Source organism: Penicillium samsonianum (genome assembly GCF_028829775.1).
Source record: "Penicillium samsonianum strain IBT 33392 chromosome Unknown utg000003l_segment0_segment0, whole genome shotgun sequence".
Classification (NCBI taxonomy): domain Eukaryota; kingdom Fungi; phylum Ascomycota; class Eurotiomycetes; order Eurotiales; family Aspergillaceae; genus Penicillium; species Penicillium samsonianum.
The window spans coordinates 53,354-68,541 of NW_026643261.1; the positions used below are offsets into that span (position 1 = coordinate 53,354).

At 49.4% G+C, this 15,188-nt stretch overlaps 7 protein-coding genes across 7 annotated transcripts; 6 read left to right on the forward strand and 1 right to left on the reverse strand.

Annotated features, from left to right (window-relative positions):
* Positions 1 to 418: 418 nt before the first annotated feature.
* cbhB (putative 1,4-beta-D-glucan-cellobiohydrolyase) lies at positions 419 to 2,029 on the forward strand (the record flags this gene model as incomplete). The annotated part of the gene is made up of 1 exon (XM_057276284.1): positions 419 to 2,029. The coding sequence occupies one exon, from the start codon at positions 419 to 421 to the stop codon at positions 2,027 to 2,029; it is 1,611 nt and encodes a 536-aa protein (XP_057135894.1).
* Positions 2,030 to 3,622: 1,593 nt separating this feature from the next.
* egl2 (putative endoglucanase) lies at positions 3,623 to 5,056 on the forward strand (the record flags this gene model as incomplete). Its single annotated transcript, XM_057276285.1, has 5 exons — positions 3,623 to 3,719; positions 3,774 to 3,985; positions 4,049 to 4,113; positions 4,170 to 4,267; positions 4,314 to 5,056. 5 exons carry the CDS (start codon positions 3,623 to 3,625, stop codon positions 5,054 to 5,056), a joined length of 1,215 nt encoding a protein of 404 aa, XP_057135895.1.
* Positions 5,057 to 5,287: 231 nt separating this feature from the next.
* Positions 5,288 to 5,902, reverse strand: N7471_003566 (carboxymuconolactone decarboxylase family protein; the record flags this gene model as incomplete). Its single annotated transcript, XM_057276286.1, has 1 exon — positions 5,288 to 5,902. One exon carries the CDS (start codon positions 5,900 to 5,902, stop codon positions 5,288 to 5,290), a length of 615 nt encoding a protein of 204 aa, XP_057135896.1.
* An 866-nt stretch (positions 5,903 to 6,768) lies between these two features.
* On the forward strand, positions 6,769 to 7,984 carry N7471_003567 (lactonase family protein; the record flags this gene model as incomplete). The annotated part of the gene is made up of 3 exons (XM_057276287.1): positions 6,769 to 7,021; positions 7,091 to 7,564; positions 7,629 to 7,984. 3 exons carry the CDS (start codon positions 6,769 to 6,771, stop codon positions 7,982 to 7,984), a joined length of 1,083 nt encoding a protein of 360 aa, XP_057135897.1.
* A 342-nt stretch (positions 7,985 to 8,326) lies between these two features.
* On the forward strand, positions 8,327 to 9,988 carry N7471_003568 (putative alpha/beta hydrolase; the record flags this gene model as incomplete). Its single annotated transcript, XM_057276288.1, has 1 exon — positions 8,327 to 9,988. The coding sequence occupies one exon, from the start codon at positions 8,327 to 8,329 to the stop codon at positions 9,986 to 9,988; it is 1,662 nt and encodes a 553-aa protein (XP_057135898.1).
* Positions 9,989 to 10,611: 623 nt separating this feature from the next.
* Positions 10,612 to 11,966, forward strand: sitA (TOR signaling pathway phosphatase SitA; the record flags this gene model as incomplete). The annotated part of the gene is made up of 4 exons (XM_057276289.1): positions 10,612 to 10,765; positions 10,827 to 11,214; positions 11,283 to 11,614; positions 11,677 to 11,966. The coding sequence occupies 4 exons, from the start codon at positions 10,612 to 10,614 to the stop codon at positions 11,964 to 11,966; spliced, it is 1,164 nt and encodes a 387-aa protein (XP_057135899.1).
* Positions 11,967 to 12,474: 508 nt separating this feature from the next.
* On the forward strand, positions 12,475 to 14,564 carry N7471_003570 (putative phenol 2-monooxygenase; the record flags this gene model as incomplete). The annotated part of the gene is made up of 6 exons (XM_057276290.1): positions 12,475 to 12,984; positions 13,036 to 13,920; positions 13,974 to 14,148; positions 14,203 to 14,319; positions 14,378 to 14,453; positions 14,513 to 14,564. The coding sequence occupies 6 exons, from the start codon at positions 12,475 to 12,477 to the stop codon at positions 14,562 to 14,564; spliced, it is 1,815 nt and encodes a 604-aa protein (XP_057135900.1).
* Between the last annotated feature and the right edge of the window lie 624 nt (positions 14,565 to 15,188).

Genomic DNA, 15,188 nt, shown 5'->3' on the forward strand with positions numbered 1-15,188 from the left:
AATGGATTTACATTCGATGTATTTACGTTGTTGGAGCCTAGTTTGGCGAGCTGAATGATGTTTCCCCCTTACCGAGCGATAGAATGTTCACAGCCATCTCGGTGGCACCAAGGCCCAAGGCGCCTCCTCCACAAAATGACTTCAACTACTTCCAAAGCCCGTCGCGGGGTCTGGGGAACTCCCTCCGTGTCCCCGGAGCATTTGTCGTACTTCTCCATTGGGAAATATGCCAGTGTATCGTCATGCGGTCATACGGACCGTAGAGCCGTGACATGAAGCTCAATATGAATCATCTGATAAACGCTGTCTAGTTCCTATTGGAATATAAAAGGACTCTATATCCATCTCAGTCTTGATTTCCTCATCAATTCACCCAGCAATCAAGACCTCAACTCAGTGCACATCGACACTGGATATCATGGCTTCCATTCTCTCCTTCAACATTTACAAAAACGCCCTGATTTTGGCCGCCTTTCTCGGGGCTGCACAGGCACAGCAGGTGGGCACAAATAAAGCTGAAGTTCATCCGTCTTTGACTTGGCAAAAGTGCACCGCTGGAGGCAGCTGCACTTCCCAAAACGGCAAGGTTGTTGTCGACGCCAACTGGCGCTGGGTTCACAACACTGCCGGCTACACCAATTGCTATACTGGTAATACATGGGATGCAACTATCTGCCCGGACGATGTTACTTGTGCCACCAACTGCGCCCTGGAAGGTGCCGACTACTCGGGCACTTATGGTGTTACCGCCAGCGGCAGCTCTTTGCGGCTGAACTTCGTTACCCAGGCATCTCAAAAGAACATCGGCTCACGTCTCTACCTGATGGCGGATGATAGCAAGTACGAAATGTTCCAGCTGCTCAATCAAGAGTTCACCTTCGATGTCGATGTTTCGAACCTTCCCTGCGGCTTGAACGGTGCGCTCTACTTCGTGCACATGGACGAAGATGGTGGCATGGCACGATATCCTGCCAACAAAGCCGGTGCTAAGTACGGTACCGGTTATTGTGATGCGCAATGCCCCCGCGACCTCAAGTTCATCAACGGCCAGGCCAACGTGGAAGGGTGGGAGCCGTCTTCCAACGATGTCAACGCTGGTACTGGCAATTATGGTTCTTGCTGTGCTGAGATGGATATTTGGGAGGCCAACTCCATCTCCACTGCAGTCACACCCCATCCCTGCGATGACCCCGCCCAGACTAGGTGCAGTGGAGATGCCTGTGGCGGCACTTACAGCAGTGACCGCTATAGTGGTACTTGTGACCCTGATGGATGTGATTTCAACCCATATCGCATGGGCAACCAGTCTTTCTATGGCCCGAGCAAGATTGTTGATACCAAGTCCCCTTTCACTGTGGTGACTCAGTTTATCACCAATGACGGTACATCCACCGGCACCCTCTCGGAAATCAAGCGCTTCTACGTGCAGAATGGCAGGGTTATCCCACAGTCTGTATCTACCATCAGCGCTGTTACTGGCAACTCTATCACCGATTCCTTCTGCTCTGCTCAGAAGACCGCATTCAAGGACACGGACGTATTCGCTAAACATGGCGGTATGGCGGGTATGGGGGCTGGTCTTGCGGATGGCATGGTTCTGGTGATGAGTCTTTGGGATGACCACGCGGCCAACATGCTGTGGCTCGACAGCACTTACCCAACCACCGCCTCTTCGACTACTCCCGGTGCTGCTCGTGGTAGCTGCGACATTTCCTCCGGCGATCCCACCGATGTTGAAGCTAACCATGCGGGCGCCTACGTTATCTATTCAAACATCAAGGTCGGTCCTCTCGGTTCGACTTTCAGCTCGACCGGCTCAGGCTCCGGCACCACCACAAAGGCTACAACCACCACCACCTCCTCCACCACCACCACTAAGGCAACCACCACTACTACTACGACTGGATCAAGCACCACCGGTGCTGCTCACTATGCGCAGTGTGGTGGAAATAACTGGACCGGTGCAACCACCTGTGTCAGCCCGTACACCTGCCAAAAGCAGAGTGATTACTACTCGCAGTGCCTGTAGACAATAGGCAACCCTAAGAGTGGAGTGGTGGAAAGTCGGAGAATGGTGAAGATACGAAACGATTGGATCAATTTGTCACGCTCTTTGTTAGATTGATTATTTTTGGCCTTATTTTTGAATTTAAGTGTTTCGTCTTGCCTTCTTTTGAATTGAAATCCATATTTATTCATCTTATTTTCTATTCTTCCATCTTAATTTACATTTTGTTCCAACATCCATGGATGTGCTCTCTTTTGTCCGTACAATATCCAAGGGGCCTTTTAGGTAACGCCATAATATCCCCGTTGATTGCTTTTTCTGCTTGTATTCCGGTACATAGTGTCGGCTTCAAACTAAATTCCGTCGCTAAATTCAACTTCCACTGGAGATTATTGGAAATAGGGATCATTCATCCGGCTCCCCTGAATAACCGATACCCGTTGTCTGACCCCAGTCAGAGTCAGCACTAGTCTCAGAACCATTTAAGCCGATAGCTCCTGCACGGCATATCCCACATCCCCAGACCCAGCTGATGCATGTGGCGCTACCTTGTTCATCTTGAAGAAGCCATGCAGAAACCGGAGGATGCTCCGACTAGTCAAGCCACTTTGATTTCCCTTGTACGTTGGGCGCTTCCTCTGATTTCTCATTTGCATAACGCCAAATGATATACACTACTAGTTTCATACATAAACTATTGCACATCGTGTGATTCCGTGGGCCCATAGAACTAGCACTTGCGGGGGCTGCGGGCTCCGGGAAGAAAACAGGTGCACAGCCTATACACCGCATAGCAATAAGAATCAATCAAGCCTTCTGAGCCTGAGGGATTTTATGCGATCTCCTGTTAATGCTGTTGATTATCTCATGTTTAGTATCTGGATTCTATCCATGCACAATTCTTACAAGAACTGGTACGCAAGTTCGAGTACATGTAGATACCTAGGTAGGTCGGATGAGCGGCCGAATGGTGTATTCTATTCGTCAGATTAAATAAAGTACATACATATGTATGTATATACCCCTGGTCGGTATCACGCCAGTTCCCTGTTGCAGTTCCAAGTCCGTTGGATTTATCGGATGAATCACCGGAAATGAGCTTGGGCAGTCTGACAAGCGTTAGGCTCTTGGTAATAGGTGCTTTCTGTCGGCAAGATAATCCAAAATTAATGCAGATTGATTACGCTTCGTTCTCCAGGTTTTATGGCGCCTCCAGTGGCGCCCTCCTGCCCACATAACCTCATCTCCGAAATTCCAGCCACGAAGAGATTGTGATGCCGTGCCGAATCTGGACTACATTTTTCTCACATATTGGCGATTCATTCTTCAACCCTTATTCTAGCTCGGGTGGCGGTCCGCAAAAAGCGAAAGAAAAAAAAACAACGGATTGAGGACTTGAAGATGATCCCCGGAGACCTCTCCGTCAGGCTAAAGTGTTTCTTTGTACGTCAGAACAAATCCTCGCTGTTTCAGTCCTAGGTAAGGAACCATTCATGATCAGGGAATTTGCTCCTTGACGTTATTGTCCATTATAACTTTATATAAATCCCATTGTAACTCCCGATACATTTACATTGCGTAGCACCCTCGAGAACTTCCAATAACCTAGCCAAAATGCGGTATACCTCTTTGCTTACCATAGCCGGCGTCACAGGCCTGGTGCTGGCAGCACCAGGTCCATCCCTATCTAAAAGGACATCTTCCTTCGTTTGTATGAAGTGTAACAATCGTGGTGCAACTAGATATCTGACCAGATCATGGATAGGGTTCGGTGCAAACGAAGCTGGCGCAGAGTTTGGGAGTGGGAACATTCCAGGAAAACTAGGCACCGATTATATCTGGCCATCGACCTCAGCCATTCAAACTCTGCGTAGTGCAGGGATGAATATATTCCGCGTTCCCTTCGCAATGGAGCGTTTGGTTCCGGGAACTCTGACGTCGAGTGCGGATGCGACCTACCTGGCTTCATTGAAAAGTGTATGTATCTATAATCTGTAGCCATCCGTGGATGAGACAATACTGATGCCAATTTTGCAACAGACTGTCAACTATATCACGTCCAGCGGTGGATATGCTGTTGTTGATCCTCACAATTTTGGACGATAGTAAGGTCTCAAGTTACATTACGCTGTGGAATATTCATCTTACCATACGTACATAGTTATGGCAACATCATCACCTCTACTAGTGACTTCGGAGCCTTTTGGACCACTCTCGCATCGGAATTCGCATCGAATGACAAGGTCATTTTCGACACAAGTGAGATACACTATTCCTTAATTTAAACCATACACTAACTTTTTAGATAACGAATTCCATTCGGAAGACCAAACCTTGGTGCTGAACCTGAATCAAGCTGCTATCAACGCTATCCGAGCTGTAGGAGCCAAATCACAGTACATTTTTGTGGAGGGCAACTCCTGGAGTGGCGCATGGACATGGCCGACTGTCAATGATAATATGAAAGCCTTGACAGACCCACAGAACTTGATTATTTATGAGATGCACCAATATCTTGACTCCGATGGTTCCGGCACATCAGAGACGTGTGTTAGCTCAACCATCGGCCAAGAACGAGTTGTGGCTGCCACACAGTGGCTCAAGGACAACGGCAAGAAGGCCTTCTTAGGCGAATTTGCTGGGGGTGCCAATTCTGTCTGTCAAAGTGCAGTGACAGGTATGCTCGATTACTTGCAAGCGAATAGCGATGTCTGGCTTGGTGCGTCCTGGTGGTCCGCGGGACCATGGTGGGGAGATTACATGTACAGCTTCGAGCCTCCTTCCGGCGTAGGCTATACTTACTATATGAGTCTTCTGAAGAATTATTTCCCCGGCTCGAATGGCTCAGGTGGGACAACCACCGCAGTCACCACCACTTCCACAACAACCGTCGCTACTACTACCAAGACCACCACCGCAACTGGGTCAAGCACCACCGGCGCAGCTCACTATGCACAATGTGGTGGAAATAACTGGACCGGGGCAACTACCTGTGTCAGCCCGTACACATGCCAGAAGCAGAGTGATTACTACTCGCAGTGCCTGTAGGCGAAGCAGTGGAGCAAGAAGATATAGGTATCAGTGGTAGCTTAGTGGGGGTCTTATATTGCTAATGAGATCAAATTCTGATTTATCATTCATTCATTATTCAAATACTTGTAGATCTGGATGGCTCTAACAATTTCAATGTTGTACAGATTGTTCGTCAAGAGTCTGCTCCTGGTTTGTTCCTCGCAGCGGCATTTCACTCTGGTGTTATCTCCCGTATGATCTCACTTTCTATTGTAGAGCAGCGACCAACTCATCAACGCTCTTCATCTCGCGAGCATTGTTCTCGCCAACGTCCAGCGCAACCAAGAACCGACTCACACAGTTATAACCGGCAATGCCGGTGGTGAGCTCCACGATCTCGCGGTCATCGTACCCGACCGTCTTCAATTCAGCAAAAACAGCATCTTCAACTCTAATGGTGCGAGTCATCTGGTCGGTATAGCGTAGAACGGCGCGCTGTTGAGGGGTGAGGGCGCTACTCTCAAGCTCGGCAATATCACCCTCAGCGGTGCAAGGCAGTGTAAGAGCAACCTGCAATTGATCGGGCTTGATGCCACCTTTGAGAGCCAGTGGAGCGTGAGCATTCCATTCGTAAATAGCGTTGTTGAGCACGGCGACACGGCAAACTGCCAACTCCATGACACCAGCGTCAACCAGAGTGCGCGACCGAATAGCTCCGATAAAGCTGTTCCAGCCATCGGCGACAGGTGGGCTATGGAGGAGGGACAAGTCAAGCGGGATCAGAGGACGGGGGTTTCTGCGCTCCGCGATGCGAGCATATATGTCTGCAGTGTCGGGGGGTGCATCGACAGGCGGGGTCGAAGGGGCGTAGGGCAGACGCATGGTGCGTGTATGGTTGATTCCGAGCGATCTCAGTGTATGTTTGAGGATGGTGAGTCTACGCTGAAGAACATAAATTAGAGTCCGGTCTCAAAGTATTATGTATGTTTTTTTCCACGGCACCTTAATATTTCCAACGCGGGGGGCATATTGATGCCGAGGGTCGGTGGGAAAGGTCTTACCCGCCCATGTGGGGGAGTGTTTCTCCGGCAACTTCCCAAGGGATAACCGTGGATGTTTAGAAATGTCTACTCTCTGGTCTTGTATAGAAGAGACAAGTCAAATGGTTAATAGATGATACATAGGAAACAATCAGATAGGCTATGTACGATATCCACTGGTATATATATTTTTGATCGAAATAGTTAACCAGCTTATGTAAAATGTTCTAGTTATAGATGTTGGAAGATACTGAGTATGTTGTTCCCAATAGTATATTCTCGATGCAACCGAGTCTTAAAGCACTGCAACATAGAAAATCAAGCTGAAGAGCAATTGTGAAGTTAGTATATACTTGGATGCTACCCCAGATTACGGTAGAAGGCACTTGGAGCTTTAAAGATGTGGTAAAGCCTCCATAGAAGTGACCAGCTATTTCAAAACATTCATATCCAACTGAAATCAAAATTATAATAAACAATCTCAAGCTCAAGTCTATTCAATGGCAAAAAGTCGTGATCCCAAGACCGGCATTGGAGTTTAAAAACACTCCCGCGGGGTGCCGCCCCTCGATGCCGATATCCTCCCCGCATGCAGATAACATTGAACTTTCATTATATTCCAAATTTCGACTATACATGATCCGTTCTGTTTTCTCACGGGCATCTGCCTCAATATCTCGGTCATTTTCTCACTCCTCAAACGCCAATATGAAGCATCATTTGATGATCGGTACCTGGACTGCCCCCGGGCGCATCTATACCGTGCAATTCGATGATGATGCCCTCACGCTAGAGTTGGTCAAAAAGACCGAGATCCCAGAAGCGGAGCCCATCTCATGGATGACCTTTTCTCACGATAAGAAGGCGATATATGGCGCGGCTATGAAGAAGTGGAACAGTTTCGCCGTCAATAGCCCGACAGAGATCGTTCACCAAGTGTCGCACCCGGTTGCTGGTCACCGTATGTCCAAGGAGTCAATGGAATACATATCCAATTCCCCTCGCTAACCCTCTTTTTGTTTCGCGCTAGCTCTGGCATCCAGAAGCGAGACCAACACTCGTGCTATCTTCGTGCTTGCTGCCCACAAGCCTCCCTACAATGTTTACGGCAACCCTTTCTACAACCACGCCGGTTATGGCAACGTGTATTCTGTGAAGCCCGACGGAAGTCTGGATAACAATATTCAGAATTACGAATATGTCCCCAACACTGGTATCCACGGCATGGTGTTCGACCCCACGGAGACGTATTTGTACTCCGCCGATCTCACGGCCAACAAGATTTGGACGCACATCAAGGATTCCAAGACGGGCGAATTAGCACTGGTGGATTGCCTCGAGGCTCCTGATGCGGGCGACCACCCCCGCTGGGTCGAGATGCACCCGAGCGGCAAGTACCTGTACGCGCTGATGGAGGCGGGCAATCGACTTGCAGTGTACGTGATCGATGAGCGCACCCACAAGCCAGTATTCACTCACATCACGTATCCATTACTGCCTTCCGGTGAGCTTTACTTATCCTGGAAAAATGCGACCGATGTCAATGGAAACTAACAACTAACCTCTAGGCCTTCCCCCACGCAACAAGTACCGCGGAGATGTCACTTTTTGCACCAAGGGTGGAGAATACCTGTTCGCCACTACTCGGTCAAACCATTTCGATGTGACTGGCTACATCACCGCATTCAAGCTCGGCTCGCATGGCGAGATCGAGCGCCAGCTCTTCATCAACCCCACCTCGACCAGTGGTGGTCACTCCAACGCCGTCAGCCCTTGTGACTTCAGTGACGAGTGGCTCGCACTATGTGATGATCAGCTCGGATTTGTTGAGATGTACCGCTGGCGTGACGAGAAGCTGGCACGCGTTGCGCGTGTGGATATCCCGGAGCAAGGATTTGGTATGAATGCCATCTGGTATGATTGAATGAAGAAATGAGAATAAATTAGAATAAATGATCATCAATATGTACAGCAAATGCAAGATTATGTACAGTATACGAAATATATTGCTATATTGGTATAATTATGGTAGAACCTTGGAATGTAAAGAAAAGGAAAGCCAAAAAGGGAAATATCATCGGCAGTCAAGTTCGGGTTCTGCTTTCACCCGGATGAGGGGCAATCCTTAAGAGTGCCGATATATTCGGATGTCTTTCTTGGGGATCTTTCGATTCTTTTGACTTATTTGAGTCTTTTGCATCTTTTGAATCATTTTTCTGGGTTCTCTATCGAGTTTGGATTTCCTCTCCTTTACAAGGTCTTCATTATGCCTACTCCCGGTCTTCTCTATGTGACAATGCAGCCCAAGGGCTCGCTGCCGGACACCCAGTTCCACGACTGGTACAACACTGAACATGGGCCTCTGCGTCTGCGATTGCCCTTTGTCACTAATGGCTTTCGCTTCCGTGCCACCGATGGAGAGCACCCTGAATATGTGGCTTTGTACGATATTACCGACATGGACGAGTTGACCCGCGAGACCTACTTGGATCTAAGAACCGACTTGATTAAGACCGAGCGGGAGAAGAGGACTATGGCCCAAATCGATGTCGGCCGTTTACTGTACGATCTAGTGGATGAGCGTAGCAACCCCAACTTCCGCCCGCTAGAAGATCGAGCCGATACAGATGCCGAGACCCGGGGTAGCGTCCTCGTCGCCGTCCGAGTTGCCACTCACCCCGACCCCGCCAAACAAGCTGACCTGGAAAAATGGTACCGCGAGGAACATTTTGAGATGCTCTCCCGTGTGCCTGGATGGCGCCGGAGTCGCCGTTTTGTCACTGCGGCGATCGATTCCGCTGCCCCGCGCGAATCGCTGGCTCTCCACGAGTATGCTCCTATCAATGGTCTTGGAGGCGATGCCCACAAGGCCGCCATGAATACCCCATGGGGATCGCGTCTCATGAGCGAGGTCGTCACCTCTAAGAAGCGTCGCGTATATGAGTGGTACTACACCTTCGGCCCTGCTCCCCGTGAGCTCACTTCGCTAGCTGCCCCGGATGTCGTTGGACCTTGGAACTCCAATGATGGCCGTACTCGCACATTTCCCTCGACCGCCCGCCCGGCTGTCGAGTCGTTCGTCACTACTTCTGATGGTGTTGAAATCCCCTACCGGCTGGAGGGTAGCACCGACCCCTACGCGCCTGTCGTCGTTCTGAGCAACTCCATCCTGGTCAACTGGAACATCTGGGATCGTTTCGTTGACGCCTTCTTTGCTCATCAACAGAACCAGCGCTATCGTGTCGTGCGCTATTTGACTAGAGGCCGACGCTCGCAGAGTGGTGAGCAGCCTGTCAACATCGATTTGCTGGCCTCTGATCTGGCTACGTTGCTGGAGGCTTTGCGTGTGCCTCCCAAGGCCGCTCGTTTGATCGGTGTCAGCCTGGGTGGTGTAACTGTTTTGAACACTGCTCTCCTTCACCCGGAGCGCGTTGGAGCCTTCATCGCATGCGACACCAACTCTTCCGCCCCCGAATCCAACCGTAAGGCATGGGGTGACCGTGTCGCCATCTGCGAGAAGGAAGGCTCTACCGATCCAGACACCAAGGAGCCCATTGTCGGCGAAGAGTTGGCCGAGGTAACCACCCGTCGCTGGTTCGTGCCGGAATCATACCAGACCCAGCCCGACGTCCTTGCACCTGTCAAGGAGGCCGTGCGCACCAACAGCTTGAAGGGGTTTGCCCATAGCGTGCAGGCCCTCTGTGCCTACGATATCCGTGAGCGCATGGCTGCTGCCACTGTGCCAGGTCTGTTCGTCGCCGGAGCCAATGACGGTGTCCTGCCCCAGACAATGCAGAAGATGGCTGCGGATCTACGTGGTGGCGCCGATCTTAAGCTCATCGACCGTGCCGGTCATCTACCTATGGTGGAGCAGCCTGTGGCATTCGCGGAAGTTGTGACTGAGTTCCTCAGCAAAATTGATGGTTGATTGCATTTCTATGGGTCATGTGTAGATAGATTTTGTTCCCTGGCGTATACAAGGCAATGACTGATGAATTATCTCCCCGAACGTTCACCCCATTGAGACATGATTGTATCTTCCCTTGAAGTGCGTGCTTGTACGGAGTATTGTTCCATGGATCAGATCAGATCGTGACTTCGGATCCAGCAATATGTCCGGGCATACACATCAGAGGATCTCCTTTTCGGGACTTCCATTGTATAGTAAAGCGTGTCAACAAGTCCGAATATCTTGTCTAGAGGATGAGCGTGCTCGTGTGGGATAGAAGAGTGACCGGAGGCTGATCGGGTGTGTTTCGGAGTACTAAACCAACTGAATATTAGTAGTCAGACCGAGATCCAAATATTGAACAAAACAAGGTAAAATAATACACCCTGAACTGTCATCACATAGCATCGTCGAGTACAATCGTAAAGAAAAGAAAAAGTCAGCGGAGCTGAACAATTCGGCAGACGAAGGCGGCCAAGGGTGAAATTCAGCTTGCGGGGAAACACCAACTGCACTTCTCCTTGACATGCATTTTTCTAGTTCTGGTTCTTCACTCTCTTTCGCTATTTCTCTTCCTACTTAATTCTTCCTTTCTTTTTACCATGCCTGAGAGCAAGATTCCTCAACCGGGTCCTGCCAAACTTAAGCGCAATGCGGGCCCTGACGAGTGGCTGGAGGCAGCGAAGGATTGCAAGTATCTATCGGAGCCACACATGAAGCAGCTGTGTGAGATCGTCAAGGAATATATGATGGAGGGCAAGTGTTGTCTAGCTGGACTTACTCTCTCTCGGGTTAACTATTCTGACTTAGTTCGCAGAATCAAATATCCAACCAGTCTCGACACCCGTCACAGTCTGTGGTGACATTCACGGCCAATTCTACGATCTCTTGGAACTCTTTCGGGTTTCTGGAGGCATGCCTGATGGTACAGAACTGGACCCCCCGAAGACATCCCCCTCCGTGATTACCTCCGCCGATATCGAACCCCCCTCAAGCATCTCAGACCCTAAAATTCGCAAGAAGCTTCGCGGTCCCAACGTGAACTCCAATGATGAGGAGGGAGATTCGAGTTCACGAAGCCGATCGGCCAGCGATACATCTGCAGATCTTCAGCTTAACCGCAACTTTGTATTTCTGGGTGACTACGTGGATCGTGGCTATTTCAGTCTGGAGACGTTAACGCTTTTACTCTGTCTCAAAGCAAAGTGAGTGACACATGGCACCTCCTGGTGGACTTAATTACAAGTGTTCACTGCTGACTTTAATATCCTAGATACCCCGATCGAGTCACATTGGTTCGTGGTAATCACGAGTCGCGCCAAATTACCCAGGTATATGGTTTCTACGAAGAATGCTTTCAAAAATACGGGAGTGCTTCGGTATGGAAGGCATGCTGCCAGGTTTTCGATTTCATGACATTGGGCGCCATTATTGACGGCAAGGTGCTGTGTGTTCACGGCGGTCTGAGTCCTGAGATTCGCACATTGGACCAAGTCCGCGTGGTAGCCCGCGCACAGGAGATCCCCCATGAGGGTGCCTTCTGTGATCTCGTGTGGTCTGACCCAGACGATGTGGAGACGTGGGCTGTCAGTCCTCGGGGAGCAGGTGAGAACCATCTAAATCCTTTTTTTTTTCTTTGAGCACGCATAGCTGACAATCTTCCCTAGGATGGTTATTCGGAGACAGAGTGGCCGATGAGTTCTGCCATGTCAATGACCTCTCGTTGATCGCACGCGCTCATCAGCTGGTCAACGAGGGCTACAAATACCACTTTAACAATCAAAATGTCGTCACCGTGTGGAGTGCGCCAAATTACTGCTACCGATGCGGAAACCTGGCCTCGGTCTGTGAAATCGGAGAGGATCTCAAACCCACCTTCAAGCTGTTTAGTGCAGTCAGCGATGACCAGAGGCATGTTCCAACTTCGCGGCCAGGGCGCAGCGAGTACTTTTTATAAGATGTGATGCGAGTTCTGCACCGGCGCTGGCGTTCGGTTTGGTATTTGGGCGGAAGGATGAGCATTATATAATGATTTAGACCAGACTTTAATGATGCATATGCCTTGTGTTTGGATATGAGAAACCAAAAGGGATCATTGAAACCAGATATTCCATGAATGAGATCTGAATAAAGAGAACCGGCATTCCGAAGACTTGATATTTCCCGAAGAGCTACTCCAATCAATCCCCCCGCGCTCCAGACTATCAAAAGCAACGACACGGGGTAGTTTAAACACGGATTCGCAATATCAAAACTCCAGTGGCGTTAGAAACCCCGATATAACAGAGGATTGGCTGCCGAGGGTTTCAGGGTGTTGTCCCGCAATCGCTTTCCGGAACACATCCCGAGATGGCCCGGATCTCATTCCGGGTCGCATCCCGGATGCACCATAAAAGGTCCTGGATTTATGCACACACTAACTACACTTGATCTCGATCTGCACACATCGTACACACATTTGAACGATGGAGAAAGTCGATGTTCTCATTTGCGGCAGCGGGTCTGCCGGTCTTTGCGCTGCCACCTGGCTCGCCAAGTATGGAGTGCGGTGCAAGGTACTAGAACGACGGGGTGCTCCCATGAAGATGGGTCAAGCCGATGGTGTGCAATGCCGTACCGTGGAGATTTTTGAAAGCTTTGGAATTGGGGAAGAGCTTCTTCGTGAGGCTTACCACGTTCTAGAGGTCAACTTCTGGGCCGACAATGGCACAGGCACCATCAAGCGGACAGGCCGGACGGCGGATACCCAGCCAGGTCTATCACACCAACCTCACGTTATTCTGAACCAGGCACGTATCAACGGGCTCCTCATAGAGCTGATGGAGAAATATAATGACCAACAAATCGACTATGGCTACAATGTGACCGATGTCAAAGTTGATAGCACCTCTGCGGAAGATCATGATGCCTATCCGGTCAAGGTCACTGCGGAAAAGGACGGAAAGACAGAAATGTTTGCAGCCAAATATGCACTGGTAGGTGCTCATCATCCTTGAGATTTAGATGCTTTCTGATCCGACCATCAGGCTTGTGATGGGGCACACAGCATTGTTCGCAAAGCCCTCGGGTACAAAATGATTGGGGACAGCAGCGACGCTGTCTGGGGTGTCATGGACATGGTGCCCCGAACAAATTTCCCGGACATTCGCAAGAAGTCTACTATTCGCTCAAAATCAGGAAATGTCTTGATTATTCCCCGCGAAGGCGATAGTGACAATCTGACAAGGTTCTATATTGAACTTTCCCCAGGAACCAACCCGAAAGAGGTGACCCTGGAAAATTTGCAGGCCCAAGCACAGAGCATCTTCCACCCATACAAGGTAGACTTTGTGGAAACAATCTGGTGGTCGGCGTATGCCATTGGCCAGCGTCATGCCGATTTCTTCCACAAGGATAACCGGGTCTTCCTTGCTGGTGACGCTTGCCACACCCACTCCCCAAAAGCCGGTCAGGGTATGAATGTCAGCTTACAGGATGGCTACAACATTGGCTGGAAGCTCGGCGAGGTTTTGACTGGTCTGGCCAGTCCCTCACTTCTGGAGACTTACGTCCTAGAGCGTCAAAAGGTGGCTATTGATCTGATTAAATTTGACCGTTATTTCTCCAAGTTGTTTTCTTCTGGGGCCTCAACCTCTCCTGCCGAGTTCCAAGAAGGCTTCATCAAGTCTGGCAAATACACTGCAGGCTTAACAGCCAAGTATGAGGTCTCACCCATCACCTCTCCATTGGAATTGAGCAAGCTCGCCTCTAATATAGCCGTTGGTATGCGGCTCCCCAGCGCACAGGTCGTGCGATTCTGTGACTCTAAACCTCTACATCTCATGAAGTCTCTCAAGTCCGATGGCCGATGGCGCATCATGGCCTTCGTGGGTGACCTGACTGTGCCGGAAAACCACTCAAAGCTCAACAAGGTCTGTTTGTCACTATCAAAATGTACCTGGGCCTTATCTAATGCATCATACAGCTGGGGGAGTACTTGAGCGCGGCCGATGGGCCCATCCAGACATTCACCCCCAAGGATAAAGACATTGACAGCCTCATCGAGACCATCCTGATCGGACATGGAGAGCGTCATGGGGTTGAGTTGGAGCAGATCCCCGAGTGCTTTTATCCAGTCTCTGGAGAAGCTCAAACAAGAGGTGCAGATGCTCTAATTTCCAATATTTCCAACATCCCTAACCCAGAATATTTAGATCTACACAAGATTTATTACGACGACGAGAGTTACAACGACGGGCACGGCCATGCATACGAATATCTCGGCATTGACCCGGCACAAGGTGCTCTTGTCATTGTTCGGCCAGATCAATGTAAGCAAATCCGTGGTCGTGAGATAACTATATATAACTGACGCTTTCGGAATGCTAGATGTGTCTGCCATTATGGGTATAGACGATTATCTTGAAATCGGCAAGTTTTTTGCTGGATTCCTCATACGCAAAACGTACGTTGGTCACCACATGTAAAGGGAAGGACACAGCGGCTAAATTACATGTACATTAGGGGCACGGATTCCAGTTGTCATGCATCCAGCCCAGTTGGCAGCAGATTATGATAGGATAGAAATCGGTTAGGGCGAAATAAATGAGAAATTGCATGGAGTTTGAATAACGTCCTTGTTTTATTCTTCTAAATAGCTCTAGAGAGAAGTTCAAGGCTAAAAGGCACTTCTGAACAGATCTCTTCGGTTTGAATATAGATGGATAATTCTAGGGAAACCAAATTCATGGAGATCTTTCTATTGACTCCCAAGTAAGCGGGTTTCGGCCTTGGTCTTTATGGCCAACGGCGCTGCATTTCCCTTAAATCTAAATTAGTGTAAGGGCACTAATCATATAATTATCCAGATAATTCCAGGGGGTACGAATCAGATTTCATGTAGGAAATTCATGACAGGTTTGTGTTGGTCGAGCCGGAGCAAAAATGAACATCTCATCGAAACTAACAACGGCGCTGTTCATTTCACTCACTCATCGTTTTCGGGCATTAGTAAAAGATAAACCAATCAATTCTAGCAGGTATTGGTTCCATCTCAATGTCAATATTGAGATAAAAAGTCGAAAAGTACAAGTGGATGAGCAAATGAAGCCTTCTCAGGCGCACGACGAAGGTGAAGGGGGAGGTGGCCTATCATAAAGAGAAACAAACGAAACAAACAAATGTACATGAATCGACAACA